A 27,247-nucleotide genomic window follows, 5' to 3' on the forward strand; every position below is an offset into this window, starting at 1 on the left:
TCTATTGTTTGTTGTGGTAGTTGTAGATTTTTAACGGTTCGCACCTCTTTCAATAGGAATTCTTTTCCTTGATCATTTACAATCGTAAGTTGCACTCGACGACTGGTGTCTTGTTCTACCGTTAGATTTTGGGTCCACGTCATTGTTAATGGATCTTGCCGGCCTTGTAAACCTAACTTGTTTGCAAAATCTTCCTCCATGAGTGTTAGTGACGATCCAGCGTCCAAGAAAGCAAACGTTTTCATAGCCACTGACCCATTGCGTACGGTTATCGGAACGATCTGGTAGTAGACACGTACGTCATTATAGTGATAATATATTGGCTGGGGCACTTCATGTAACAGAGGATGATGCCGCTGAATACATCCCTGCACACTACATACTTTGGACAATGGGCAGTTTCTTTGGACATGCTCGCTGGAGAGGAGACATGTGAAACACAGATGGTGTTGTGTGGTGAATGCAATTCGGTCACTAATGTTTTTCTGTAAAAAGTTTTCACACTCTGGCAACGTATGTTGTCCTTTGCACAAGCGACAAACTGTGTGCAAGTTTTGAGCAATGTTCATTTGCTGGGAATTTCGTGGTGGTTTGTGATTGTGATATTTGTGAACATTTACTTTGTTCTGTGGTCGATCTGTTCTTTTTGGCAGACTTCGCAATGCCTTTGATATTTGGCGCATCCAATCGTTGAACTGGTCAAGCGTTATCTCAGAATTTGCTGCCTCTAGACTGGCTTTGTGCTGTGCCCAATTCAGTTGTTTATCGATCGAAAGTTTTGCCAACAATTCATCGATGAGTCGAGGATCATTCAAGTAAGATCTTTTTCCTAAAATCTTAATATTTGTAACAAGGTTATCAAGAGCGTCAGAAAGCTCCATTATTTTCATTTGTCCATCGACCTTTATTTTCACCACATCTTTCAACAGCTCTTTGTACACTTGGTCCGCTCTTCCAAATTGTTCTTCTAAACGACCCATGATGGCCGGAACGTTCTGCGGATCCAAGAGTAAGGCACGTACTGCTTTTTCGGCTTCTCCCTTAACAAATCGTTGCAATCGATTCAAGTTTTCTAGCTTGCTAAAACCTGCTTCTATTGTTGTGTCTTCAAATGTCTTTTTGAAATGCGGCCAGTCTTGTGGTTTTCCATCAAATTCTGGAAGATTTACTAATGTGGTTTTCTTGATATGGCGGCTAGCTTCCAAACTATTGTTCTGTAATACCATAGCGAGTTCTAATATGGCTTGATCTGGTGTGCTTTTCTTTTCATCTTGTTGATTTTGTATCTTGATATCTTGGCATTTTATGCACAACCATTCTTCTTCTGCGGTTGGTACCGCCGATAGTTTGGCGCAGGCCAGGTGAAAATATCGATCGCATTCCTCACATCTAACAAACGGACTATCACCGTTTGGTTCGGTACAGAGGCGACATGCACCGTTTTTGTTCTCAACAAAATAATTGCTCTTCTTGGTAGCCATTTTCACGACGATTCTACGACACACGGTCGTATGACAAAACAGCATAAATTGATGCGGCTGGACACTCGGGACCACGGCGCACTTTAATGACACGGATGGCTGGACACTCTGGCCAGAAGCACGGACTTAGCTTTCTTCCAATCCGGTCCACTTCGATAGAAGGACGTATGACAAATAACATAAATTGATGCGGCTGGACACTCGGGACCACGGCGCACTTCAATGACGCGGATGGCTGGACACTCTGGCCAGAAGCACGGACTTAGCTTTTTATTCCAATCCGGTCTGATGATGATGATGTGTCGACGTCACGGATGGGCTGGACGCTTTGGTTCCAGAAGCACACTCTGGGCTCGACCCTTCCGGTGCGGCTGGACACTCGGGACCACGGCGCACTTGGTAACACGGAGCACGGTAGCTACACGGCTCGTCCACTCCGGTCTAACAACGACGCGATGACACTATCTACGGTGAGGCTCTCCTCTCTGGAGCCACCAATGTTGCGGCCGAGGGGCTCCGCCGGGCGAAGGTTCCGGCTCCTACGGCTACAACGGGGAATTCTCCAAGCCTTTCAGCTAGTGCTCCTCGCTACCTCGGGAGTCTATGCAACAGAAAGGGGGATCGTTCCTTGAGATTCGGATTATTTCGGATGTTCTGAAATGAAGCTCTTAACTCTTTGGCTTATCGTTCGAATCTGATTTGGCTCCAGCTTGAGCCGCCTTTATATACCAAAATTTTCACAATTTTTCTGCACGATACTAACCCAAAATTCTACGCCTTTCCTCCCACTCCCATTCCCGTTTGTCCCCAACTCCCATCGCGCTCCCGGTTTCCATTGTCACTCCCGGCGACATCTGTTTGCACTGGCGATTCCAGAAATTCCGCATCGATCAATCCATCGAGCAATCCTTTGTGTAGACGGTACCGGTGCTGCGCGTGCTGGTAGCGACGTTCATCGTGGGGGGTACGGCTGGCGTTTCGTGGAAATTCACCGATCTTGTGTCTTTTCACTTTTTATTTTTTATTCTGCATGCACTTCGCACGCAACAGCCACAATAAAAATGTCGCGAGTGACAAGGATCGCACCTTGTTTCTTGTGAGGGTTTTTTTTTTTGTTCAACATTTTGCCTCAATTTAGTTGATTCATTACGATGGTTTAATGGCCCTCCCCCTCTTCGGTTGGTGCATAAAAAGGGAGGGGGCCCAAAATTTTGCTTCGAGTCAATGTCCTTGCCGCCTGCTTGAATGGGAAATAATTTCGTATTTAAATAGCAAAAATAAAAGAAATATTTCCCCCCCACCAACACCGACGGCCATTTTTCACGACACGATGAGTAATAAATTGCACGCTCGAGAAAGAGTGCCCCGCAGCATCAACGGGAAAACAAATCATGCCACTCTGACGCCAGAGAAAATGCGCTGTGTCAAAACGACGCAAAACAGCGCGTCACAAACAACGAACCCGCACGCGAATGACGACGATCTTTGTAAGACTTTTTGGTCCAACTTTTGAGTCAGCCCTCTAGCTGCTCGTCAACAAGTGATCGCGCAAACAGTGACGTGTGAAACTGCACACGGGGGCGAAGAATATTAAAGTTTTCCATTTTTTAAGCTGCATCCTCCCTCAGCAGCGCGGTATCTTTTTGCAACGATCACGTACGGGCACGGGACAGGCTGCAACCCTCCATCGAAGGCGATCGTCGGTTTCTGTGTGTCAAATGCAACACCTTTTAAAGGCAGCCCCATTTTGCCCGCCTATTGAGCCGTTTTGGCGGCATATTGTGAATGCAAACCTCGATCATCTTTTGACGTTGCCACCGAAATTGGTGAGAAGAGAGGGACGGTTTGCGGTTGCGATCGACCGCCACTGGCGGTCTGCCGCGAGCTTTGCGAAAACGAAGAGGGTTAAGCGGTGCGCGTTCACCTGTCTCGAATAAAATTATGCGCCCATTTTCATGCGGTCGTAGCAGGGGCTCAACTGCCACTAAAGTGTGTAATATGCGCGTGGGGGATTGGGATTGGGAGGCTACAGCATTTAGTTGCCCCTCGAAATTCACGGCCTTTTGAGCGGCCAGCTGCATGGTTTTATCGATTATATTAACTCCTCTTTTTTACCTTGCCAGTATAACGTGAAGTGTTAGATGTAGAATGGCGTGGCTAACGTGGCTACTTTATTAGCAAGGAACCAATTATGCACATCAACTGCCAACTGTTTCCGAAAATCCAGCACAAAAGAAATAAATTAATTCGATAAAATAACCAAATTTGAGTGTCAATAACATGTTTTAATATTAATGTAATGAATAAACCGATTGTCCCATGCAAAATACGATGCTAAATAGCGAAATGTCACAATGAAAATACGTGTTGATACTGATCGTGGTTTAATGCTACCTTAAAAGGGCAGCTCACTAATACAGTTGTTGTGGTGCAGTTTGCTGCACGGCTCGTTCTAAGTTCAATCCTCAAATAGAGCAAGCTTTTACAGCAAACAATCGCAGGCGTTTTACGGCTCCATAGCTCATACCAGGAATTAGTATCAAACAAGAGACACTTGCTTATGGCTCTAATCTAGGTTCAATTTGCAGCTTTATGCAATACAAAGAAAAATGAATTAAGACTAAAAACAACATTTTGTAAAAAGAAATGTAAAAAATGCACTCTAAATGTTGGTTAGACAAACGTGTGGGGGGGGTCCATGTTCTTGAAATTGAAGTGTAACCAGATGCGCGCTCTACAAAGAAAAAAACCTTCTCGTCGTCTTGAAATTCGTTTTTCGGGCCCGGACTCTAAAATCGACCGTCTTTAATGAAATAAATCGATTATGTTTGCTCTTGAAAGTGGTACCCCAGTTTTTCATGGAGCTCACTACCCGAGTCGTTGTTTGGTACTCGACACACATAGACACACACACAGATATCGACATACAGCAAATGCATTGAATCGAACGGGGTATATATCTGAGGCTGATGTGCAAACGAGCGACGAGAGCGCGCGGCCAGCAGCCTTTTCGTCGGCGGCAAAGCGTACCCAATGGCGCAAGAGCTCAAAGTGATGAATGTGTAATTAATTGGAAACGCTTAGCCGACGGGGGTGGAACGCAGTAGGTATTACGGCGTTTGCGCGGCCACATTAGAGGCTGTCCGATTACGCCACCCCATCGTCGTCGTCGTTGCCGGGGGAAGTCTTGACGGTCTGAACTTTACCCGTGCGCTGGAAAGGTGTGAATTGTACAATTTTCGAGGAGACCGAGGGGTCGTGGTTTGGGTCAAACATGATGAAAGGTAGTGAGGGGAGACACAAAGAAGTGTACATTTTGTAGCCATATGCAACAGAAGCGCGGCTGTACGGTGGCAGCTTTTACTATTAATCTTGCACCGTTTAAAGCTTAGTTGAAACCAATTGGAAGCGGTCGCGCTGCCAAAATGTGCAGTTGGGAGGAAGCGAAGCGGTGTGTTTCAGAAAGTAAGCGATTTTGTCAACTCGTTAACCTGTGCCCTGGCAGCAAATATAAGCATATTTTAACACTATGTGGAAACGATCTTCCCGCGCACAGAAAGTGGGTGTGATTACAGGTCGTTGCATTTTGGGGAAATGATACAAAATACAAATAATTTAAATAACACTCCGCATTACACGAACAATATTTATGAAGCGTTGCACGATTTCACGATGCCTTTAACGACCAAACACCTGCTGATAATGGTGCTACAAACGCCGTTTTCCAGTCACTATTGGCACCCACCTATGTTAGGGCCATTTTGCTTCAATCGAATCGACCGTTTCCCGCGTAGGCATCTGACAAGATGTCCGCTTCAGGCCCAACACGAACCGAACTTTTGCCCACACGTAACGCACCAGAGCAGCAGCAGGTTCACGGACAATTCTATTTCGATGTTGATGAAGAGCGAAAAGTACCGAAATCCTCCCACGAAGGAAACCGATGGTTATGCTGGTCATCGCTACCCTAAACCCTTAGAAATTACTGATCAGGTTGGGTGTAAAAAAAACCTTTCAACCCGCGCACCGTAGTGCCAGGTTCCAGCACAAGCATTTTGTTGTAACCATTTGCTTTCGTTTCAAAATTCACCAATCAAGTCGAAGGGTATGGAAAACAGAGTGGAACCAGAGCAAAATTAAATGAATACAGGCCTGCTCCCTGGGGCCCGGCGTCGTGGCTCTGTCTCACTAGGAGGGCCCCCCTCTAACTGAAAACGATTTGATTGAAACTGACAGCCCAAAATTAGCACGCTGATGGATGGGAGAAAGAGCGTCCGTGAATGAGGAGCAGACACAGACGGGCGGGTCACACTACTGGTCCGAGCTTCCGGTGCCCGAGGTTCTTGTTTTTCCCATCCTTTCTTCGGAATTGTGCTGCAATGTAGCAAATTCGGGAAACATCAAACGCGCGCCCTAGCTCCGTGTCTTTCGGTGCAAATCGACCGTAGACGAGCGCAGCCGATATGCTAAACCCAAAACCCGGTCGTGCGATGTGTTTCGACGGACACATCGTTGGGCTTCGCTTACAGTAAGCAGTAAGCAGTAGATGTGCGCGACTAGCAACGAAACACAAAAACGGAACAACAAGAAGTACTGAAGGAGCTCGGGCATTGAAAATGTGGCGGTTTGTCTGAACGGAGCCGCGAACGCTTGCAAAGTGATTCTATGAAATTGAGGAACACCACAAGCGTGAGAATGTCTGCACTACCATTGCCTTCGGGAGAGGGGGGATGGTTGATGGTGGTTTGTCAATAGCTATTAGGCTAGCAGAAAATGTCTTCCATTGTTTCGTACCTATCTAATCCTTGGGCAGTTTATGAACCATTATGGTGTTTATTTAAGGGGGGCATAATCAAAATAATCCATCATTCAGGGGAATGCCATTCGAGGTGTTGATGTCGAAGGACGATTTTAATGTTGACATTCCTTGGTCGATCTACTGGACAATTTCTGGTTTTTGCTGGGTTTAAATATGTCTGAAGTTTCTCATAAATGTTTAAATTCGTGCGAGTACTGAAAGTTTAAGATCCATCGACTGCTGCTAGAAGTATTACATACAACAAATTTACAAGTTTCGCACTACCCTGTCGTTAAACATTCATGACTCAATCAATCTAGTCGCATGACTATGTCTCGATTTCCAGAACTAATCAATGACCTGCGCATCCCAAAGATCTTTTCAATTTTCAAGTGTTGGGTAGTTCAGATTCAGATTCATGACTCTGAATGGATCTTTGGAATGATTCAATGAATCTGAATCAAGATTGGAAAGATTCATTCATCTCGAAGGATTCATGAATCTCGAAAGATTCATGAATCTCGAAAGATTAATTAACCTCCAAAGATACATGAATCTCAAAAGTTTTTTTTATATCTAGAATAATTAACAAATCTCTAGGGATTCATGAAACTCTAAGGATTCATAAATCTCTAAAATTCATAAAGCTTCAGCTGATTATTATTCTTCTTTTTGGCGTAACAACCTACGTGGTCATGCCAGCCTATACAGGCGTTTGAGACTTCTTGGAAAGTACCACGCAGTTGAACTGACAACAGTTGAACGACAAGTTGTCGGTGGGATTGGGCAAATTCCATATTTTGGACATCATACTTCTCTAAAGTTTAATGAATCCCAAGAGATATATGAATTTTAACGAATTTATTAATATTATTGATTCATGAATCTTAAGAGATTAATGAATCTTTGGAGATTCATGAATATTTAGAGGATCATGAATCTTTGAAGATTCATAAATCTTTGAAGGTTGATGAATCTTTGAAGATTAATTAATCTTTGAAGATTCGTGAATCTTTGAAGATTCGTGAATCTTTGAAGATTCGTGAATTTTTAGAGATTTATGAAACGTTGAAGATTAGACTCGAGACTTAAATCACTCATCACAGAAGATGCATATGAATGAATCTCAACGAAAGATTCATGAAAGCCAACACTACTCAAGTTATCTTAAAGTCATCTTCACGATCTTCTTTAATTCCAATATCCCATACACTTCTACAAATACATAGAAGTCTCAGTGAACCTGATTAACAATATCTCATATCGTTTCCAAAATCTTCCAAAACTTCAAGAAAGGAGACATGACGATGCCGGTAGATATACAGAAATATTCGGGGATTATCATTCATACTCCAAAACAGACTCTACAATATGATATCAATATATGAGTGTAATGTACATACAAATTATTGCAGTACCCATTGCGGAACTAACCTAATTCAGCTTCGAAATTGATAACAAGCGAGGCAAAGCTATACTGGAACTAGCTGGTCCTATTATTTTCGTTGGATATCCAAAGATAAGAAACAGCAATTCTCCACTTCAAACAGTTCCAAACAACTTGAACCAAACAGATCTACTACAAACATGTACTCCTCAGACCCCATCGTTCACCTACCTGTTGCCAAAACGCGTCTTCCAAAATTCGGCTGCGTCCGCCTTGGTGATGCGGAACTGGTCGCCCGCAAACAGCCCGTTCGGAAAGATCGCCTTCAGCTCGGACAGCATGTGCGAGAACACCAGGCTCAGCTTGGTGAGGTTCCGCCGATAGTGCGAATTTTCGTCGAACATCTTCTCCTTGCCCTCCTTGAACAGCTTGATCGCCTGCTTGCACTTGCGCATCAGGTTGTTGATGAAGATGTTGTAGTGCTCGTTCGAGTGCAGCAGATGCATCTGGTCCTCGTACTTCGAGTAGATCAGGTGCAACCGCTGGTACGTGTCCGGCAGGATGTCCAGTATGAACGGCGGGCTGTTCTTCAGGTTCATCTTCGACTGCTGGCACAGCTTCACCACCTTGTCCATCAGCTTCCACGTCTTCTCGAGCGTCTTCTTGTCGGTGAGAAACTTCTGCTGCGCGCAGGCATCGCTGATCTTGCCCTGGATCTTCGAGAAGAAGGAGATGTTCGCACGGGGCTGGGGCCGCGCCCGGTTCGTGGCCGCCATCTTGCTGGCTGCGCAGCAACAGCAACACCACCAATCCACCGCGACTGCCGCGTGACAAAAAAAGGGGGGGGAAGCTGCAACTGCAGGGAGTACCACAAACTCAGTGGGCCACTACCCTTCCACTCGTTGTGATCGGTAATGGGGAGAGAGGGTTTCGCTTGATCGTGAGCGTCCTTTCTCCTGCTGTTTCGTTTCCACGTTTGACCCGATTCGATTCGCGCGTTGCGGAAAAGCTGGTCAGGTTAAAAGGTTGGCGGCTCTAGCGCGCCCTGCTGGTACAACACACGATTGCCTTTCACTGAGCCTCTAACAACGGCTAATTTCCCGTGTTTTCTTTCCGCAATCAAAAACCGCAAACCGATTGCCGTTTGCCGGCCGACGATTGGGCGGCGGGAAAATAAAAATAAAACGATCGCCACATCGCTGTGGAAAATTCTCACCACCAAGCACTCGACACAAGCGCACTTACGTTGCCAACTCACAGAAACACACAAACAAACTCACAAGTGTAGGCTAAAACAACGAAACGAAATTTCTGTATGCTCTTAATTTTCGCTTTTCCTCTTTACCGGCTGCCGGGTTAGTTGCGGGCAAGGAAATGCAAAATTTGGCAAACACACTCTCACGTACACACACGCACACACAACCCACAGACCAACACACATTCACTGGGCCGCTTCACTTTTCCAGGCGCCGCCTGCTGGGGTTGTGGGAAGCAATTTTCGCACATTAAACTGTGACTTTTGGTGGGGTGGCTTTTTCTGCTTTTGGCTTTTACATGCCTTTTGGCTTTCCGCAAATACACTTGACGACAATTTCAGGACAAAGCCTCACTACCACACACAAAAACGCTCGATGCAAACCTCCACCAGTCGACACTTTTCCCGGAATCGGCTTCAATCGGCCTCTTTAACCACTTTTCTTACGGCCCTGCCAGTGCTTGTGAGGCTGGCTGGCTTTCGCTTCCAGTGTGCCCTTTTCGCCACGCGAGAGAGAGCACACCACACCGGTTTTTGAAGATGGAGAAGAGAAAGATGGATCAGAGGAACAAACCAAAAAAAGAAAAAAACGTGGCAAAGGCTTTGCAGCAACAGCAGCCACACACATACACACACACAGAGGTACACAGATTTACACGCACGTAAACAAACACACACACACACACGCAGGCTAGAAGAGAGATGGCTTTCTTTGATCTCGACGACGACGGGTTCGGACGGGGTCGAGCCTCGACGTTTCGTTGGGACTGCTGGCTGTTGGTGTGTCTGGTGGCTTTCTTTCGGGGATTGTTGTTACTGTTATTGCTGTTTTTTCCTTTCGCTTCTTTCCCTGCGTGTGCACACACACACACACACAGACAGGAGAGAGGCACTGTGGCCCTTTTAGGCCCTCAGATTCACCTTCTCTTCAGGGAGGGACCACTCCTTGCGCGGAGCGGGTGTCTGGGGGGGTTCGCAATGCGCGACGCGCGACCTGCCAACCCGACCCGACCCTAGCGGGGGAAAAGCTTAGCTTTCTTTTGCCGTGGCGACGGATGGCCGCGGTTTTGCGCTGCGCGCTCGCGTTCGATTCTTTTTCTTTCCTTCTCCTCTGTCTCCTCCTCTGTCTCCTCCTCTGGCAGGGCTAGAAAATCAATCGTTTTCGCAGGCTGTGGGAAAGATGGCCTCACCACGGCACGGGATGAAGTTGCACTGCGATTTGCGAACGGTAGGAGGGCTGCATCTTGCCACTGCACTTTTTGTGTGTGTTTTGCCAGGCAACGGGCGTTTTTAAACGTTGGTAGCTAAAATAGAAGAGAAATGAAGAGAGTATTAATGATTTTGATAAAAAAGGAGAAGAAGAAGAATAAAAAGGTGATAACAACGATTACAATGTATTCCCTAACCCTTTACCGAATGCATTTCCTATTCGTTGCTTGTATAATTTAAGCCATAAATAAAAATATTATCTCCATAAACTTCCTCTCCCGCACACACACACACACACACACACACACACACACACACACACACACACACACACACACACACACACACACATATACACATTCAGCCCCATAAACGGAACGGTCTTTTTTTGGTCTGATTACTCTACGACCACGATGGGGTGCATTCCCGGTGCAGCAACATTATTTTTCTTCTAAATAAGTTTCTTTATCGCCAAAGAGAAAAAAAGAGAGAGCGAGCAGGACAGAGCAGAGCACACACAGGAAGGGATCGGAAACGTTTATAAACAAATCTTAAAGCCGCATGGCCAAGACAGCCGACGATGCAATCCCGCAAAGGGCACCCTACCTTAAGGATGGGAGGGGGGGGGGGGGGGAGCGGCAAAACGAAGAAATATTGGAGGCGTAGAGGGAATGGGTGGCGGACGGATGCGGCCCCGTAAGAAAAACAACAATCTTCCATCTTAACCAAGACGGGGGAAGGGCGTAACGGGGGGGTGGCGCAGGCGGGAAAAGGAAGAGGCGAACAATCGCGCAAGAAGCAGCTTCCAGTTTGCTCTCGTTCTCTTTCCTTCCCTCTCTCTCTCTCACTCTTGCTCTTGCGCATACACATATACACACACACACACGTAGGATGTAAGGGTTGGTTTCCAGGGAGAGCAGGGTGGAACAGTATAGATGAGAAGAAGAAGAAGCAAAAAATCTCATCCGCTTTTAGAGCAATAGCTCACCCACACACACACGCCACAGCAAAAGCAAACACATTCATATACACGCACCGGCTGTATGATGCCCACACACACACACACTCCTGCACACTATAGCTCTGTGAGTGACAGTTTGGCAAGAGCGTGAAGCGTGTGCAGGTGTATGCGTGTGTGATAGAGCGATGAAACGGAGATGCACACAGTTACCCATACAGTTGCACACAGTTAGACCTCTCCTTTCGACTTTGCTTGAGCAAATTCACCACCATTCATGGAGCGATTCATGGGGCAGCAACATTTTCTTTGATGATTTTTCCCTTGTTTACGTCAGTGAAAACACGGCGACAAGCAAAAAATGCACCCACATTTAAATTGTTTTAACGATCCCCTTCTTTTCAGTTGAGGTCATCCAGCTGATCATTTGACTTGCTCGGGAGGCACAGTTTCACAGGGTTCACAAGATGTCGTTTGTGCCCCCTGTCCGCTCTCTCTCTCTCTTCTCTCTCTCTCTGTCTGTCATCCCAATCTCCTTTGCGAGCGGATGGCAAAGGGTCAGATTGCATTATTTTTTGACAGCAGCAGCATCAGCCAAAATGCATCAATTGTGGACGCATACACCCTGGGCACGCACACGCACAAACGATAACGGGTGTTGACGGCAAGCTCTTCCAAAAAATGAAATGATCGCAAATGACTGAGCAAATGGCCAACAGCCTCCTTTCAGCGACGCGGAGAAAGATAACTGTTGTTCTCGAAAATGACAACCCGTCTCGATGAAGTGGTCGAGGAGGGGCGGGTAGGCCGATCGACGACGGGGACACAAACTCATCTCTCTCACTCTCGCTGACTCTCTGTACACCATCATATCACATTGGCCTTGTTTTTTTGTTGCCTTCCCACAAGGGAGTGGATCACAGCCAGGAGAAAAAAAAATCGTGACACGCACGGTCAGGCATTGGGGAACTTGTTATATTGCTGTTGTTTCCTCGTCACCCTGGGAAATTCACAACACAAATTCAACAAACACACACAAACACACGCACATAACAACGAGGAGAACGTATATACCTACACAGAAGCACACTCATACAGGCGCGCGGTTGCTGCTCTCTGTAGCGTTTTTGTGTTGTCGCTGGCACAGCAGAAGAAGAAGCACACGATTTTCACACGTCACTTTTTTTCTGTTTTACACACCTGCGATGGAAACCTGGCTTCCAAACTGGTATCCTTGGTAATGCCTTTCCCGGTTCGTTTTAGCTGTAGGTTACATACTGGGGGAAACCAATTTCACCATCAACAATCGCACTCGAAAACGCGACGATGTGACACGCACGGCCGTACGCGACGATGGTTTCTTTACAAATGACTGACCGAGGTGAGAGAGACAGCGGCACGGTGGACGCATTTCTCTGTGGGTCTCTTTCCGTTGGCAGTTGATCACGAGAGTAAAAGAGGTAGCTGCATATTCGCACCGGCTGTCTCTTTCGTTTATGACAGCGCACAGGGTGTCTCGTAGTATGGAACTGTTCTGAAAATGATGATTTGCTATCATACCAATTTGATTGGATTATGTTACATTGGAAAAACTTTGTATAATATCACTGAAGTTTAAAAAAATAATAAAATATAAAAAAAGATCTTGTAGAAATTAGAAATTCGAATTTGTATATACCTCACACATACACCTTGACATCCTTACACATACACCTTTTCTATATGTACATCTTGTTTGTGCGATCACACCTAGGTTTAAGTATCTCAGGCAATACTGTCAAATAGAGATGTCATTCGTGATTGAGCGCTAAAACAGAAAACACGCAATTCTTCAGCCTTCAGTTAATTCTTCCGAAATTAAGAAAGATTACAATTCAGAAGTGGGATAAACCGTTTGTGCCGAAAAATGCTTACAAAAGAGGAACTTCTTTGTGCTTTGGAAGTTGCTAACATCGAAGTGCCTCCGAAAGCAACTTTACCACAACTACGCATGTTGTACGAGCAAAGTGTACCGAAAAACAAAATGGAGGAACAATCAACCCAGAATTTCATTCCTCAAAGAGTGTGTGCAGATGAAGACGAAGTGACGAACAATGGAAACCACGTTGCAGCAGCCGCCATCTTGATGAAAGACAAAGCTGCTCCGACATCTTCGACGCAAGGTGCTTCATTCGACGCAACTTCTCATCAATTGGAATTAATGGCGCTACGAGCAAAAATTATGGAAATGGAACAGCGGCAGACGTTTACGGATGGTCGATTGGTTCATCCCGAGGAGTTGAAACATTTGATACCGGAATTTTCTGACGGCCTCGGTATCAATAAGTGGATCAATACGATTCGCTACAATAGCGAATTATATGGATGGCAGGATCGCACGATGCTTTTATATGCAGGCAGTCGGTTGACTGGAGCAGCAAGCGAATGGTACAATGGCTTCCGTAACACTTTGAAGACATTCGACGAATTCGCTGACACAATTAAAAAGGCTTTTCCTGATCGCTGTAACGAAGCCGTTATTCATAGCCAATTAGCATCGGTCTACAAGAAAATTTCTGAGTCGTACACAAGCTATGTATACCGAGTAAATGCGCTGGGAATGTCAGGCCACGTGAGTGAGGAGGCTATCATAACTTATGTCATCAGAGGACTTTCTCGTGACCCTCTCTATGATAGCCTTGTGACCAAGGATTACCGCGATATTTACGACCTGATTGACAACATTAAGCGATATGAATCCCATCTTCTGTTGCGCAAAAACCCAGAACGCCGCAGCCCATCTCACATCAACACCATTTCCCCGAGACCGATTCCACCAAGACAAACGACGACAGAACCTCTTCGATGTTATAACTGCTCGAATCATGGACATCATTCATCGCAATGCACACAACCTCGCCGAGCTCCGGGTTCCTGTTTCCGATGTGGTAGCACATCACATGTCATTCGCAACTGTCCTGTCCCAGATAGACGTCAACTAACGGTTGCTGCGGTACAGGGCAACGACAATGAAACAGCGCATCTAGATTCTGGGGAAAATGGAAACTTCGTTCAACTTGAGGCCTATCAGGAGGTAAGTGTAGCTTTTAAGAGAAACAATGTTTGGAGCCCAGGGTTAATTATAACATCTCTTTTTGATTCCGGTAGCTCTAAAAGCTTCATAAATGAAGCCATTGTTCCGGTTACAAAACTAAGCGCTCCCCAACCAAGTGGATTTCGAGGAATAGGAAATGTGAATTTACAAACTCTTGGAACAGTACAGCTAAAACTTAGTTTTCGTAATCAAACATTCATTCACAATTTCTATATTTTACCAAAAAGCTACATGTCCCTATCCATGATAGTAGGGAGAGATTTGTTATCAGAATTTAACATCACACTCGCTCAATTCCGTAAACATTACAGCAAACTTATGCTGATGAATTTAAATAAAGATAAAATTCTGAACTTAAAAAAACCGGGTTTTTACCATAAGCTCCAAACGTTGGGTCTTTTACGTAGTTCGATCCAGGCTCCCTTACCAGAGGTATGCAAAGATTCGAAATTGTCCGATCCCAATATTTCTTCAAAATTCATTTCGATATCAGACAAATCTGAACATAAACAACAATATGACACAACTTTTTCTGAAATGTGTTCTATAAATATTAGCGATGAGGCTAGCACTATAAATGTTGGAGAACATCTTTCTAAAGAACAAGGCATTGCTTTAAGATCAATAGTGTCCAATAATTACATTAATTTTCCGGATAAACATATAATACCATCTGCTCATAAAATGCGAATTAGCTTAACTCATGATACTCCTATTTTCACAAAGCCTAGACGACTTTCTTTCGATGAAAGGAATAAAGTAAAAGTCATTGTGAAGGATTTATTAGAGAAAAATATAATAAGACCCAGTAACTCTCCTTATGCTTCCGCACTGGTACTCGTTAGGAAGAAAAATGGCGAAATTCGTAAGTGTGTCGACTACCGACCTCTTAATAAAGTAACAATCCGCGACAACTACCCGCTTCCACTCATAGAGACGTGCCTAGAACACTTGGGCAATAAAAAATTCTTTACGTTACTAGACCTAAAGAGTGGTTTTCATCAAGTGGCAATGGACGAGGATTCAATTAAATTCACAGCGTTTGTTACTCCAGACGGCCAGTACGAGTACACGCGTATGCCCTTCGGATTAAAAAACGCGCCAGCTGAATTTCAGCGTTTCATTAATACAATTTTGCGGAAATTCATCGAGAATGAAAAGCTGGTTGTATACATTGACGACATTCTCATAGCTTCTCAAGACTTTAAAGAACATCTTGAAATAGTTAGTGAAGTTTTGCATACTCTACGAAATAATGGGTTGGAGCTACGGCTTGATAAATGTAAGTTTGCTTACGATGAATTGGATTACTTAGGATACAAGGCCAATCATTCAGGTATATGTCCTAGCGATAATCATGTAAAAATTATCAAAAACTATCCTGTTCCTCAGAACACAAAACAGGTACAACAATGTTTAGGTCTTTTTTCGTTTTTCCGGAGGTTTGTTCCACATTTCTCTAGTATTGCAAAACCACTTACTAATCTTTTGAAAAACAATGTTCCATTTATTTTTGATGATGAGTGTAAAAAAGCATTTGAAACACTCCGAGATAAATTGATAGTAGCTCCGGTGCTTGCCATATACGACCCTAAACGCGAAACTGAACTTCACTGTGACGCAAGTTCGATAGCTTTTGGTTCTGTGCTTTTGCAAAAACAGGATGATGGTAGATATCACCCTATTTCGTATTTTTCCAAAACCACTTCGGCTGATGAAGCTAAATTGCACAGCTACGAGCTTGAAACATTGGCCGTTATATATGCGCTCAAACGTTTCCATACCTATGTACACGGCATTCCAATAAAGATAGTGACTGATTGTAATTCTCTGGTAGAAACGCTTAAAAATAGAAATTCGTCCGCAAAGATAGCACGTTGGTCACTGTTCCTGGAGAATTATAATTACATTATTCAACATCGCCCTGGACTAGCAATGAGTCATGTAGACGCATTAAGCCGACTGGAACATTTGGCTGCCTTCGATGATGTTGATATTGACTTCCAAATACGTGTAGCTCAGGCTAGGGATCCGCTTATCCAAACTCTGAAAAAAGAGTTAGAGACGACGGATGTCGAAGGTTACCAATTACAAGACGGTATTGTATTCAAACGATCACCTTCTAATAGGCTAAAATTATACGTGCCAACAGAAATGGTTAATAATCTGATACGATCAATACACGAACAAATAGGTCATTTGGGAGCCGAAAAATGTTGCAACCAAATAGATCAGAATTATTGGTTTCCTAACAGAAAAACACGGATAATAAACTTTATAAATAACTGCTTGAAGTGCATTATTCACTCTGCTCCATCTAGAGTAAATAATCGGAACCTTCATAGCATCCAAAAAGAACCTTACCCATTTGATACCTTGCACATTGACCATTTTGGACCGCTACCTACATCATCTTTAAAGAAAAAATACTTATTGGTAGTAATAGACGCATTTACGAAATTCGTTAAATTGTATCCAACAACTTCCACTAGTACAAAAGAGGTGTGCAATGCTCTAAAACAATATTTCTCTTACTACAGTCGACCTAAAAGAATAATTAGCGATCGAGGTACATGCTTTACTTCAGCCGCATTTTCCAATTTCCTTTCTTCTCGCGGAATTAGCCATGTGTTGAATGCCACAGGATCACCACAAGCTAATGGTCAAGTGGAAAGGGTCAATCGCATTATTCGTCCCATATTGAGCAAATTATCAAATCAGACCGACCATGTAGATTGGGTGACCCATTTGCTATCTACAGAATACGCTCTTAATAATACCATTCATTCGTCCACTCGTTTTTCCCCTTCTATGCTATTGTTTGGTGTTAACCAACGAGGCCCTTCAGTAGATATATTGACCGAATATTTAGAAGACAAAAACAAAGCATTTTCAGATTTAGAAACTATACGTGCAGAAGCATCATTCAATATTTTAAAATCACAACAAAATAATGAGAAACAACATGCTAAACACCATCGCCCTGCTCCCGTATTCAATGAAGGAGAGTTTGTTGTAATTAAAAATGTAGATAACACACCAAATTCAAACAAAAAACTCATTGCCAGATATAAAGGTCCATACGTTATCCACAAACGTTTACCTAATGACAGATATGTTATACGTGATATCGATGGAATACAAATGACGCAAATACCATATGATGGAGTGTTGGAGTCGGACAAGTTGAGAAGATGGATAGTGCCTCTGGGGGGAGCTTGATCGGAATATGTTCATAAAGCTACACTTAAGATTAAGGGTAGGGCTATACATATGCAGGAAAAATTGAGGTCAATTTCTCGTCAGGATGGCCGAGCTGTAGAAATTAGAAATTCGAATTTGTATATACCTCACACATACACCTTGACATCCTTACACATACACCTTTTCTATATGTACATCTTGTTTGTGCGATCACACCTAGGTTTAAGTATCTCAGGCAATACTGTCAAATAGAGATGTCATTCGTGATTGAGCGCTAAAACAGAAAACACGCAATTCTTCAGCCTTCAGTTAATTCTTCCGAAATTAAGAAAGATTACAATCTAAGTTTTATAAATATGTAATAAATGACTGGATAAATTATAAAATAAACAATAAAAATATGATTCATGAGTAAGGAAACAAAAGAACTGTCCAAGGAAAAAATGAATGCACTCTTAAGTATTTCCTTGATGTTTGAGATCGATTGTTTTGATGGATTCTGGGGAAACTTGATCCAATTCCTTATTTGACTATTAATTGACTTTATTTTACTCTTTGCTCGTTGGGTATGGAACTTCCCTTTTTAAAGCAGTCGGGGGGTAGGACATACTAAAAATAGTTACAGGGTTGGCTAGCCAATCCGGCATCGTTAAAGCGATATCGGTCGTCTTAAATACTGTTATTTCATAGTGCTGTAAATACTAATTCAAGCGACACAAACCCTCGATTGGGAACTGTCATTTCTATGGGTCTTGTGAAGTATGAATCGGGGATAGAAAAGAATGAAAGTGTCCTACTCGGGATGATCTTGTGTAACAGCTGTAGCTGTGAATGTAGTTACAATGATCTGGAGGAAAATTTAAAATTTCAAAGTTGAATTTTAAATATAAATGTTTCTATTTAGCGATCAACATTTTTACGGGCAGTAACCCAAGTGCCAAAAATCTACTAAACGACCACGAACCGGGTTCTAAACGACTCAAGCTCTCAACCTAAACGGTATATAAAAAGACTTTAAAGATTTAAAAAGACTGGTGGAATACCCAACAAGTGGAACTTACTCGCTTAGAGGGGAGTTTTCTCATTCCCTCTGTACTGTTGTATCGTTTCGCATTGATGTTATGTATCGCTAGAACTAAAACGGCGATACGATTGTTTAAATACTAAACTCCAATGGAAATCATCAGCATTGAAGCAAGTGAGATTTGAGTAATGGACGTTGGTGTTGATAACCACGTATTTGACCACGTTTTGCTCAGAAAGTTAGAAGGGTATATAGGTCATGATTAGATGAAACTTGTCGAAACACATTGGAAGAAAAGGACAGCAAAATAATGATGAGTTGTTGTAATAAAACCATCTATTGAGCAACCAATGAAGCTCTATGGAACTTTCATTTTTTCTATTCGATATTTTCATATTCGATTTACCAGTCGTTTAAGCTTAATCTGTGGCGCTTGGGGATTTGCAACCAAGAATTTTGTTACCAAGATTTTAGCGACCAAGAATTTTACGACCAATAATTTTGCGACCAAGAATTTTGCGACTAGGAATTCTGTGACCAAGCATTTTGAGACCAAGTATTTTGAGGCCGAGCATTTTGTGACCAAGAATTTTGTTGTAAATGATTTTGAAACCAAGACATTTGCGATCAAATGTTTTGCGAACCAAGCAATAAGACGTAATTTCCGAATAAGATTTTTGCGACCAAGAATTTTGCAAACAAGACTATTGCGAACAAGAAGTTTGCGTCCAAGAATTTTGTGACCAAGAATTTAGCGACCAAAGATTTTGATAACAATAATTTTGCGACCATGAAGTTTGCGACCACGAATTTAGATACGCTTTTTTGGAAGATTTTGTTGCGCTTTCGATCTCAACACAGGAAGCGAAGTTGTGAAGATGTGATAGGAATTTAAGCAACATATTTAAAGTATTTAATTATCATTAACCAATTCCAATCTGCAGATCTTCTATGTAGCTGAAGCTAATCAAGGGATCGAGCAGACGGCTGCCAACCGGGCTTTCTACAACCTGAGACGGACGAAGCTGCTACTATATTTCATACTTTTATAGTACCAGTACTCACATACGCCTCTGAGATATGAACACTGTTCAAATCTGACGAAACCCTATTAGTCTCGTTCGAGAGAAAGATGCTAAGAAGAGGTTTTGTCCACGTATGTGTAGAAAGACGACGACGAGCAAGTTGAGGTAGCAAGATGATGTGGAGACGTATGACATGAAGACCAGGATAATGGACTGGCAGACGAAGGCTGCAGTCTGTGAGCGTTATTGAACAGTAGGTCAGTGGGATAAGTAAGAAACCAAATTCTTTATGTTGATCCACAGAAAATATTATTTCAAAAAGTATGCATAGAAGAGAGCTATATGATCATTCGGAGCAAAATAAGGAGATTGCTTGCCAAGTATTAAGGAGCACAAAAATGACTATAATTCAATAACAGTGTTTTCAAGCCGACAAAAAAAAAATCATTTAACCGTGTATTCTAGCTCCAAATAATAAAAAAACACCACCCAGTTTCTTTAGTTACCGATTCTCGTTTCTCTTTATTGGCAAAAATAAACAAAACACATTTGTTGAAATGTCGCTTCCGTGCAGCGCTGAACCGCTTGCTGACTTGACGTTCGATGTTTAGCTTCTAGCTTCACGTTTTGCATGATGTGTAGCTACCAGCTACCAGATGGAATAGTAAATCGACGCTCGCTAAGCGCCACTACAAAGTCTACGAAGTTGCCTATCCTTTTATTTTCATGTTTTTCATTTCCCATGCACGATTCTGGTTTAAATAAGTTATACAAACGAATACTTTGTTGCTTGCGGTTTAAATTATTCCTTCATTAAAATCACGTCAACCCTATGGACAGGAAGCCAGGGAGCGATACCTGTTGATAATGACACTGTTTTGGGGGGACGTGCATGTTGCTTTCGATGTGTGTACTACTACTGTATCTCTAACCCCTCTCTCTCTCTCTCTCCAAAACCTGACCATAATCTAGCGCAAACAGGATGGTTTCAGTTCATGGTGTCGCGAGCACATCGCTCAGACGCGGGGTTTCAGGTGGGATTTGGATGTAAAAAGTCGTCGAAAAAGTGTGCCAGCACTAATTTTGCTAGAAGGCTTGTTGCGGTTTAGTCTCGTTAGATGTATACGTCTTGCGATGAGAGAGAGAGGGAGAGAGAGGTGATAGTAAGTATAAACAACGTTAAAGTTCCCTGCACGATGATCCCTCCTAAAGGGAAAGTGTCTGTCACATGAGCCATTCCGTTTTTGTTTGTTCGTTCCGATTTAAGTTAACTTAACTACAAATTACATGCTACATTGGATGAATCCAGGGGCAGGGAAGTTGTTGGACGTAGGGGTAGGAGTTGTTTAGTTACTCTAATTCTAACGTAGGGCATATCCTTACAAACTAACACTGTGTAGTGGAAGAAGCGGCACGGTCAAGAGAAGATCCTCTCTTCTCATCGCCAAAGGTAAGACAAAGTGTTGACGCTTGTTGGCAGTGATAGTAGGATAGTGGAAGGAGAGATATGGAAAGGAGGTGAGTAGGAAACTGAGAGCTGTTGTTTAATACAGATAGTTGTGCGAGGGCTCCTCGGGTCGTCCGCACGGGCCAACGTGCTTTTTCTGCACCATCGATCGCGATCGGCAGTTTTCGATGCTGAGGAAACACTCGTTCGAGTACGTCTTGCCGTCGGTACCGCACACCGGTTCGAACTCCTGCGGGCAGATCTTGGAGCAGCCCTTGAACGAGAACGCGGCCAGGCAGCGCTTCATCGGCACCAGGAACATGTGGCGGCCGCAGTTTTCCCGTCGCATGTGGCACTCGTTAGGGTAGAGCTTGTTGTCCGAGCCGCACACGTAGTTCGTCGGCTGCTGCTCACAGTTGGCCTCGCACAGTGCGGTGGTGGCACAGTTCTTCAGCGAAACGGGGACTACCCGCAGGCCGCACGTCTTTTGTTTCATTTCGCAGCGCGATTTGTAGGTGTTGCCGTCCGAACCACAGATAGGGCCGGTCTGTTCCTCGTCGTACGTACAGCTGCTGCAGTCTGTCACGTCCACCTTCGATTTCAGCTGTGTGCAGGGTCCAATATGTGCTAACTGTACGCCACGTCTGAGGTAGAGAACGGAAAACGGTTATTAGTAAGGTAGAAGGGAAGAATCTGAAACTCGTCAAGACTTACAGGCACGTTGCTCGGGCCAGTTCACACTCATTGTTGTATGTCTTGGAGTCGGTACCGCACAGCATATCCTTCTGATCACCAAAGAACGTGGCACCATTCTTGGAGTGCTGCTTGCAGGCTGGCAGGGACTTGCAACGGTTCATCTTCTGCTTGCAGCGGTCCAGCGTCAGAGCCTGGATTTTCTTCTTTTGTCTGCAATTGAAGACATTATTAGACTTGATCGTGATATATCTTGGTGTTATCATCCACAACTTACCCGCAGTTCAGCATCTTCAGTTCACACATCGAGGTGTAGATGTTACCATCGCTACCACAAATCATCTGCTGGGCATCCTTCGGGCATTCGGTTGGGCAATCTTCAATCTTGTTGCTGGCACTGTGCGAACTACCACCGGCACGCTCCTGCGACATGCAGTAGGAAATGGGGACCTCGAACACGTGCTTGCCACAGTTGGAGGCACGCATCTTACACGCGCTAGCGTACAGACGGCCATCCGAACCGCAGGTTGGGCGTGCTACACGCCAGCACGACTCACGGCAGTTCCTGGTGCTTTGGCAGTGTTTGCGACTCGTTCGAACCTAAAGGAATTGGCGAGATTGAAGCAGAGAGTTGAGCACATTGAGGGTAAGACTGTTTTATGTTTGCCACATACCACACCCTGTCCGCAGGTGATCAGCTTCATCTGGCAGGTCGAGTTGTACACGTTTCCGTCCGATGCACACACGGGTCCGTCCTGGGGAGCACTGTTTGGAGCAATGAGTAGAGATTTAGGCAATTATTTAATTGCAACACACTTTGTCGCACGACTCCCTTCCCACTCACCTATTACAATCAACAGGGCACGACTCGCGTATGACGCTTCCGTTCGCACACGGCCCAACGTGAGCCAGCGAGACGGCTGCCGTGCCGACGCGGCAAGCCTGCACGCGCAGCATGCACCGGTTCAGATAGGTACGTCCGTCCGTTCCGCACACCAGATCCTTCTCGGTCGGACAGCGATGGTTGCAAGGCGATCCCTTCGATCGCTCGCAGCCCGCCTTATCCTCGGTGACCGCGTTCGGCGCTGCCTTCGTACATGTCTTCTTCTTCATCTCGCACTGGTTGGCGTAGATCAACCCATCGCTACCGCAGACGGGCTCCTGCGGAGAGCTCTGTACCGGGCAGGACCGTGGGCAGTGGCTCGATACCGCTTTGCTCTGCCGGCTAGACGTACCGTCAGTGCCGAGCGTGTCTGTATCGATCAGCGATGGGATGGATTCTGGGGGAAGGAAAAGCAGAGAGAACATTATGTTTCGAGTGATCATTCAAACGACGCCATTCGACCATTCAGGCCTACAACATTCTTCTGCCAGTCAGTGCTGCTCCGCGCCTACGACGTTCCAGAGATTGAGCGAACATTAAAACAGATTACGGTGCAGATCTGCATAACTGAGGTGTGTATTCATTGATGTCGATTGTCAGGTGTCGGCGAAACATATTGGAGGAAAAAACGGCTTGGTTTGCAAGAATGTATCAGCAAAGGGTCAGATATCAGGTGGATCGTAACCAAAGGAAAACTACATTGTGAAATCGATACTGGGAATGCCGATCGGAGTGATGATAAAGCAAGATTGCACAAGTCTCGAAAGCGTACGGTGAAACATATCCGACCTAATACAAAACGATCAATGAGGAGATCGCGTTGGAGTTGGAGGAAAGATCGCAAAGGGAAATCTTGTCTGGTTCAGATACAGTCTATCGGTGCATATTCCACTGATTTGAATATAGAATTTCAAGCTATTCAGTGATCGTTTCAGGCATGATCGTAGCCCAGTCACGGGAAGTCCTAGGTGAGCAATAAATTCAAGATTAGACTTTAAATATATTATGTGATACAAATTAGTGCCCCAATTCCATGTAATATTTTAATACCAAACACTCTCATTATATGCCTGCCAATCGTTTTATAAGTTTTAGAGCGTTAAAAGTAGGTTGAGGGTAACACCCCACAGGCTCATAATTTGCAATGATCCCATGGGACAGTTATTAAACGTTTTCAACGCCTAATAAACCCTAAAATTTGTCTCCATCCGTACCAGAACGCTACCGATAGAAGCTTAACCTACTTTCATATGCTAATGGACTGGTTTTAGCTTCTGCAATACGTTACTCTGTGAGTCACACCATCTCTCCAGTGCTCCAGGTGCGAGATGCTACCGGTCTCTTCCGGTCCAAGAAATCGAGCTTCTTCATTTCGTTTTTCCCAACAGACATGGCGATTACCCACGAATAATGATATAATTGAGCGGATGGGACGGAATGGGAATCGGTTCCCCTTCGAAGTCCCGTCATTCATTCGATTGTTTTCGTTCCGCTTCCAATCACATCGGCAGACGCTAGCGAGTAGCGAAAAGATCGTATCTCGGGTGTGGCGTGGCGCGTGTCGACAAGAGGAGCGCTGAGCCGATGGAGGGAATGCAGTCAATGGCGGCGAAAGAATCGCGTTCCAGAAATCAGTTCTAAATATGCAGATTATTGTGGCTCGTATAATGAGCTTGCGTAGGTTCCTTTGGAGGTACTGGGGAGTGTAGACAAAAGCAAAGGTAGACTCGTGCCCTCATGACATGCATACAGGCGGATCTCTCCCAGGAGGGAGTGAACATAAAAAAATGAAGCTAAACTGCACCAGTGATCCCATTCGAGGCGTCGATTGCGATCGCGTGCGAAACGCGATCATTATTGTTCGCGCCGTCCCACTCACTAATGTGCCCTGCTGCTCAACATCTCATTGGGGAAGGGCTTAAAACATCGACGTTCTCGATTGATTACACTCGAGACAAAGGGTGAGATGGGAGGAGGTGAAAAACGAAAGAGTCTTCACCAACCCACAATTCCCTGCGGAGGGTTTTTTTTGTACCACCGATACGATACTTATAAATCAGTTCCCTTTTGCTCCAGACCGGCGGCACACTCCAGGGCGCTCCAGTAATCTTCTGGGTGGGAGTGAAGAGAAAACCGCAAAATTGCACTCCCATCCCCGGTGCACAATTGCCAGAGGAGAATTCTATGCGCGAGTGGGATCCCGGAAGGCGTCCGGAACGCCACTTTCCAGGGCACACACACACACACCGCCACCGCTGCCGCCGAGGGGAAGACAAAGCGTTCGAAGGGCGTTGGCGGGTTTGCGGCCCACAATCACGGCGCGGCAAACCAATCAACCGATCAACTGGCGGGTTGACCCATTTCACGCGCGGACACCGGGAATATGGAGCAGCTGGAGCTGGCAATGCGCGCCCTGCCCCGGAGCCGACGCTTCGGGTGGGGTCCGTGGAAAAAAGGGCACACATCATTTATTGTTATTATTAGCCTGCTCATACACACACACACTGAATGCACTGGATGCACTTCCATGGTGGCTCCCCAGTGCGGTTGAGTGTGATAGGTATTAAACATACCCATATATTTTAACTGCCGCTGCGCAATGGGTTCTCCGAAGCGGTTCTTCATGTTTCGAAGTAGCTACGTTGGTGCTTTTTCTGTCGAGTTCGTGGCTTCAGTTTGAGCCAGAAAACGACTTGACTGCTGGAAGACGAGATTGCCCCTTCGGAGAGCTGTCTTTGTTTGAAGCGGAAGAGCTTTTTAGTTTCTGCCTCCCTGCAAAGCGGGTCATTTGCTGAGGTAAGTGTACAGGGACAAAGTAGCTTGCCAGCAGACGTAGGAAGAGTGCAGCGCAAAGGTGATCTTCAGTTCAGATCTTGAACAAGCGAGTGGATTCGTATTTGTTTTGCGGGTCTGTACAGGACGAAAAGCGTGATCGAATGGTATGAAATAAGTGGCTGTACAAAGTTACAAAGTTTGTGAAGTGATTAAGCATGATTTGTCTGAAATAAAGTTGCGAAAGCGTACGTGAAAGCCTATGAGCCTAGGCCCTAAATCCGTAAAATGAAATAATTGTTTAACTTATTAGAAAATTTGAGCTTACATTTTCATGATGTTAAAATACTTATCATAGGGAACTTCCCCAGTCGCAATCAACTTACGTGATTTGTGGAGTTAACAAAAGAAGAATCTTCAATCGATCCCTTCAAACTCAAACCTAACACTACGAACTGATTCCTTAAAAAGATGATTTTATTATTTTAGAAATATGAGTTCACAGTCGCAAAAACTTGAGATCTATTTTTATATCGAATCTTGAATCCCTAATACTTTCACAGATTTAAGATCAAAAATATTCTCCTGATCCTCCCATGTGATCTTCAGAATCATCAAAAGAAATCTCTTCATTTGATTCTAAATCCTTTAAATAAAATTTAACTTGTTAAGAAATGTGTGATAACAATGCCAATATATTGTTTTTTTTAAATGTAATGTTGTATCTTAAATCCCTAATACTTCCACAATCGTGATCTTGATCTACCTATGTGATCTTCGGATTCTTCAAAAGAAATCTCTGAAATATTTTTGTCGGTATTCAAATAATCCAACACGAAATTCCTCAATCACGCTAAGCGAACCCCATCTTACCAATGTTTCGAAACCTCCACCCCATCACCCTATTAGTGAAAGTGTCTGCTGGAGGATCATCTCCATTTTCCAGAGCAAAGCCGCCTCAAAATTAACCAAAAATAAACAACTTAACAGCTGCGAAGTTAATTAACAATCCGCGTGCGGCAAAAAAATCACCATCGATCTTTACCCGGGCACGGGTCTGGAATGAGATAAATTAAGTCCCGACAACACCATCTACAGTTCGCTTAATCCCGGGGCGCTATATCACACTCTGCCGGTGATCGTTTCGGAACCAACGCTGGACCTTTAGCTCATTAGCATACTACATTGTCGTCGGTCGCTACCATTTGACCATGTTAGGGAAGGAGTAAGAAAGAGAGGGAGAGAGAGAGAGAAAGATCCACCAACCATCAGCATTTTTTTTCTGCAGCATCGTAAACGTCTCCATTTACCACCGTTCCAACCCTAAAATGTCACGTGTTTGAAGTGTACGAGAGGGCGTCACGCAGTTGAAGATGCTTTCCCCAAACCGTGGACCAGAGACGGCGAGCAGGGTCAAACAGCACTCCAGCGTGTTTAAATAGCAATAACTGCCTGCCTCTATATTTCCCTGCGTACCGGGAGCCGTGACTTTCAACTAGAAGAGACTGTTTGATTTAAGTCCGCAGGGTAGGGATGGAAAGAGTGTGTGTGTGTGTTTTCCTTTAGCAAACCCCAATAGGGATACACACATACCGGTTAGGGGTTCCGGTATTTATTTGCGTTGGTTGGATGTGCCAACCTTTCGACCGGGGGCTTTCAAGATGCTTTGAAAGGCATCAGGCGCTTTTCAAAAGGGAAGGAAGCTTTTTTTTGTATCTTCACACTTTAACACACAGTGAGATGGTTAGGGACCCGTGTGGAGCTGACAAATGAGTACGGCGGCATGTGCCACCGTGCCGCTTCGCTCGATCTTGTCGGCCATCGACCGGGCACGAATGCAAATCGCATCCCGTGCGGACGTTTCGAGTTCGTGACTAAACTTCAACGCGGATTGTGCTGGTAAAGGAGCATTGGTAGAAGAAAACATTCCTGAAGAGTGGAAAATCTTTGTGCTGGGAGGTGAAGCGGTGCCAGAATTGCAACAAAAAGAAGCGCCTCACGTGCGCGGTGGACTGAT

The 27,247-nt window shown here is 44.5% G+C and overlaps 4 protein-coding genes across 10 annotated transcripts in view; 2 read left to right on the forward strand and 2 right to left on the reverse strand.

Annotated features, from left to right (window-relative positions):
- Nucleotides 1-12,475, reverse strand: part of LOC120948708 (E3 ubiquitin-protein ligase CBL) — an 83,823-nt gene extending 71,348 nt beyond the window's left edge. The window contains exons 1-2 of one of the 6 annotated variants that reach the window (XM_040365349.2): nucleotides 12,289-12,475; nucleotides 7,898-8,955 (exon numbers count right to left, since the gene is read on the reverse strand). In XM_040365349.2, the coding sequence (XP_040221283.2) occupies nucleotides 7,898-8,442 (545 nt within the window). In that variant the 5' untranslated portion in view covers nucleotides 8,443-8,955; nucleotides 12,289-12,475. Of the gene's footprint in view, nucleotides 1-7,897; nucleotides 10,226-12,162 lie in introns of all 6 variants that reach the window. The other 5 variants (XM_040365348.2, XM_040365346.2, XM_040365344.2 and 2 more) reach the window with 5 other exon arrangements.
- The window catches only part of LOC120950992 (pupal cuticle protein Edg-78E-like), a 175,672-nt gene continuing 159,417 nt past the window's right edge, over nucleotides 10,993-27,247 (forward strand). The window contains exon 1 of the mRNA XM_040369444.2: nucleotides 10,993-10,999. The gene's annotated coding sequence lies outside the window, so the exon portion shown is untranslated. The remainder of the gene's footprint in view (nucleotides 11,000-27,247) is intronic.
- Nucleotides 12,719-15,566, forward strand: LOC125906548 (uncharacterized). The gene is made up of 2 exons (XM_049605857.1): nucleotides 12,719-14,161; nucleotides 14,236-15,566. The coding sequence occupies exons 1-2, from the start codon at nucleotides 12,995-12,997 to the stop codon at nucleotides 14,239-14,241; spliced, it is 1,173 nt and encodes a 390-aa protein (XP_049461814.1). The 5' UTR covers nucleotides 12,719-12,994; the 3' UTR covers nucleotides 14,242-15,566.
- LOC120951055 (agrin) overlaps nucleotides 19,929-27,247 on the reverse strand; it is a 49,423-nt gene continuing 42,104 nt past the window's right edge. For both annotated transcript variants that reach the window (XM_040369562.2, XM_049605856.1), the window contains exons 3-7: nucleotides 22,420-22,855; nucleotides 22,250-22,340; nucleotides 21,853-22,175; nucleotides 21,597-21,788; nucleotides 19,929-21,526 (exon numbers count right to left, since the gene is read on the reverse strand). In XM_040369562.2, the coding sequence (XP_040225496.1) occupies nucleotides 20,980-21,526; nucleotides 21,597-21,788; nucleotides 21,853-22,175; nucleotides 22,250-22,340; nucleotides 22,420-22,855 (1,589 nt within the window). In that variant the 3' untranslated portion in view covers nucleotides 19,929-20,979. The remainder of the gene's footprint in view (nucleotides 21,527-21,596; nucleotides 21,789-21,852; nucleotides 22,176-22,249; nucleotides 22,341-22,419; nucleotides 22,856-27,247) is intronic.

The sequence above is a fragment of the Anopheles coluzzii genome, chromosome 2 (assembly GCF_943734685.1).
Source record: "Anopheles coluzzii chromosome 2, AcolN3, whole genome shotgun sequence".
In the NCBI taxonomy this organism is placed as follows: Eukaryota; Metazoa; Arthropoda; class Insecta; order Diptera; family Culicidae; genus Anopheles; species Anopheles coluzzii.

Coding starts and splice junctions, on each gene's coding strand:
- LOC125906548 (XM_049605857.1), top strand. CDS start 12,995: ATGCTTACAAAAGAGGAACTTCTTTGTGCTTTGGAAGTTGCTAACATC.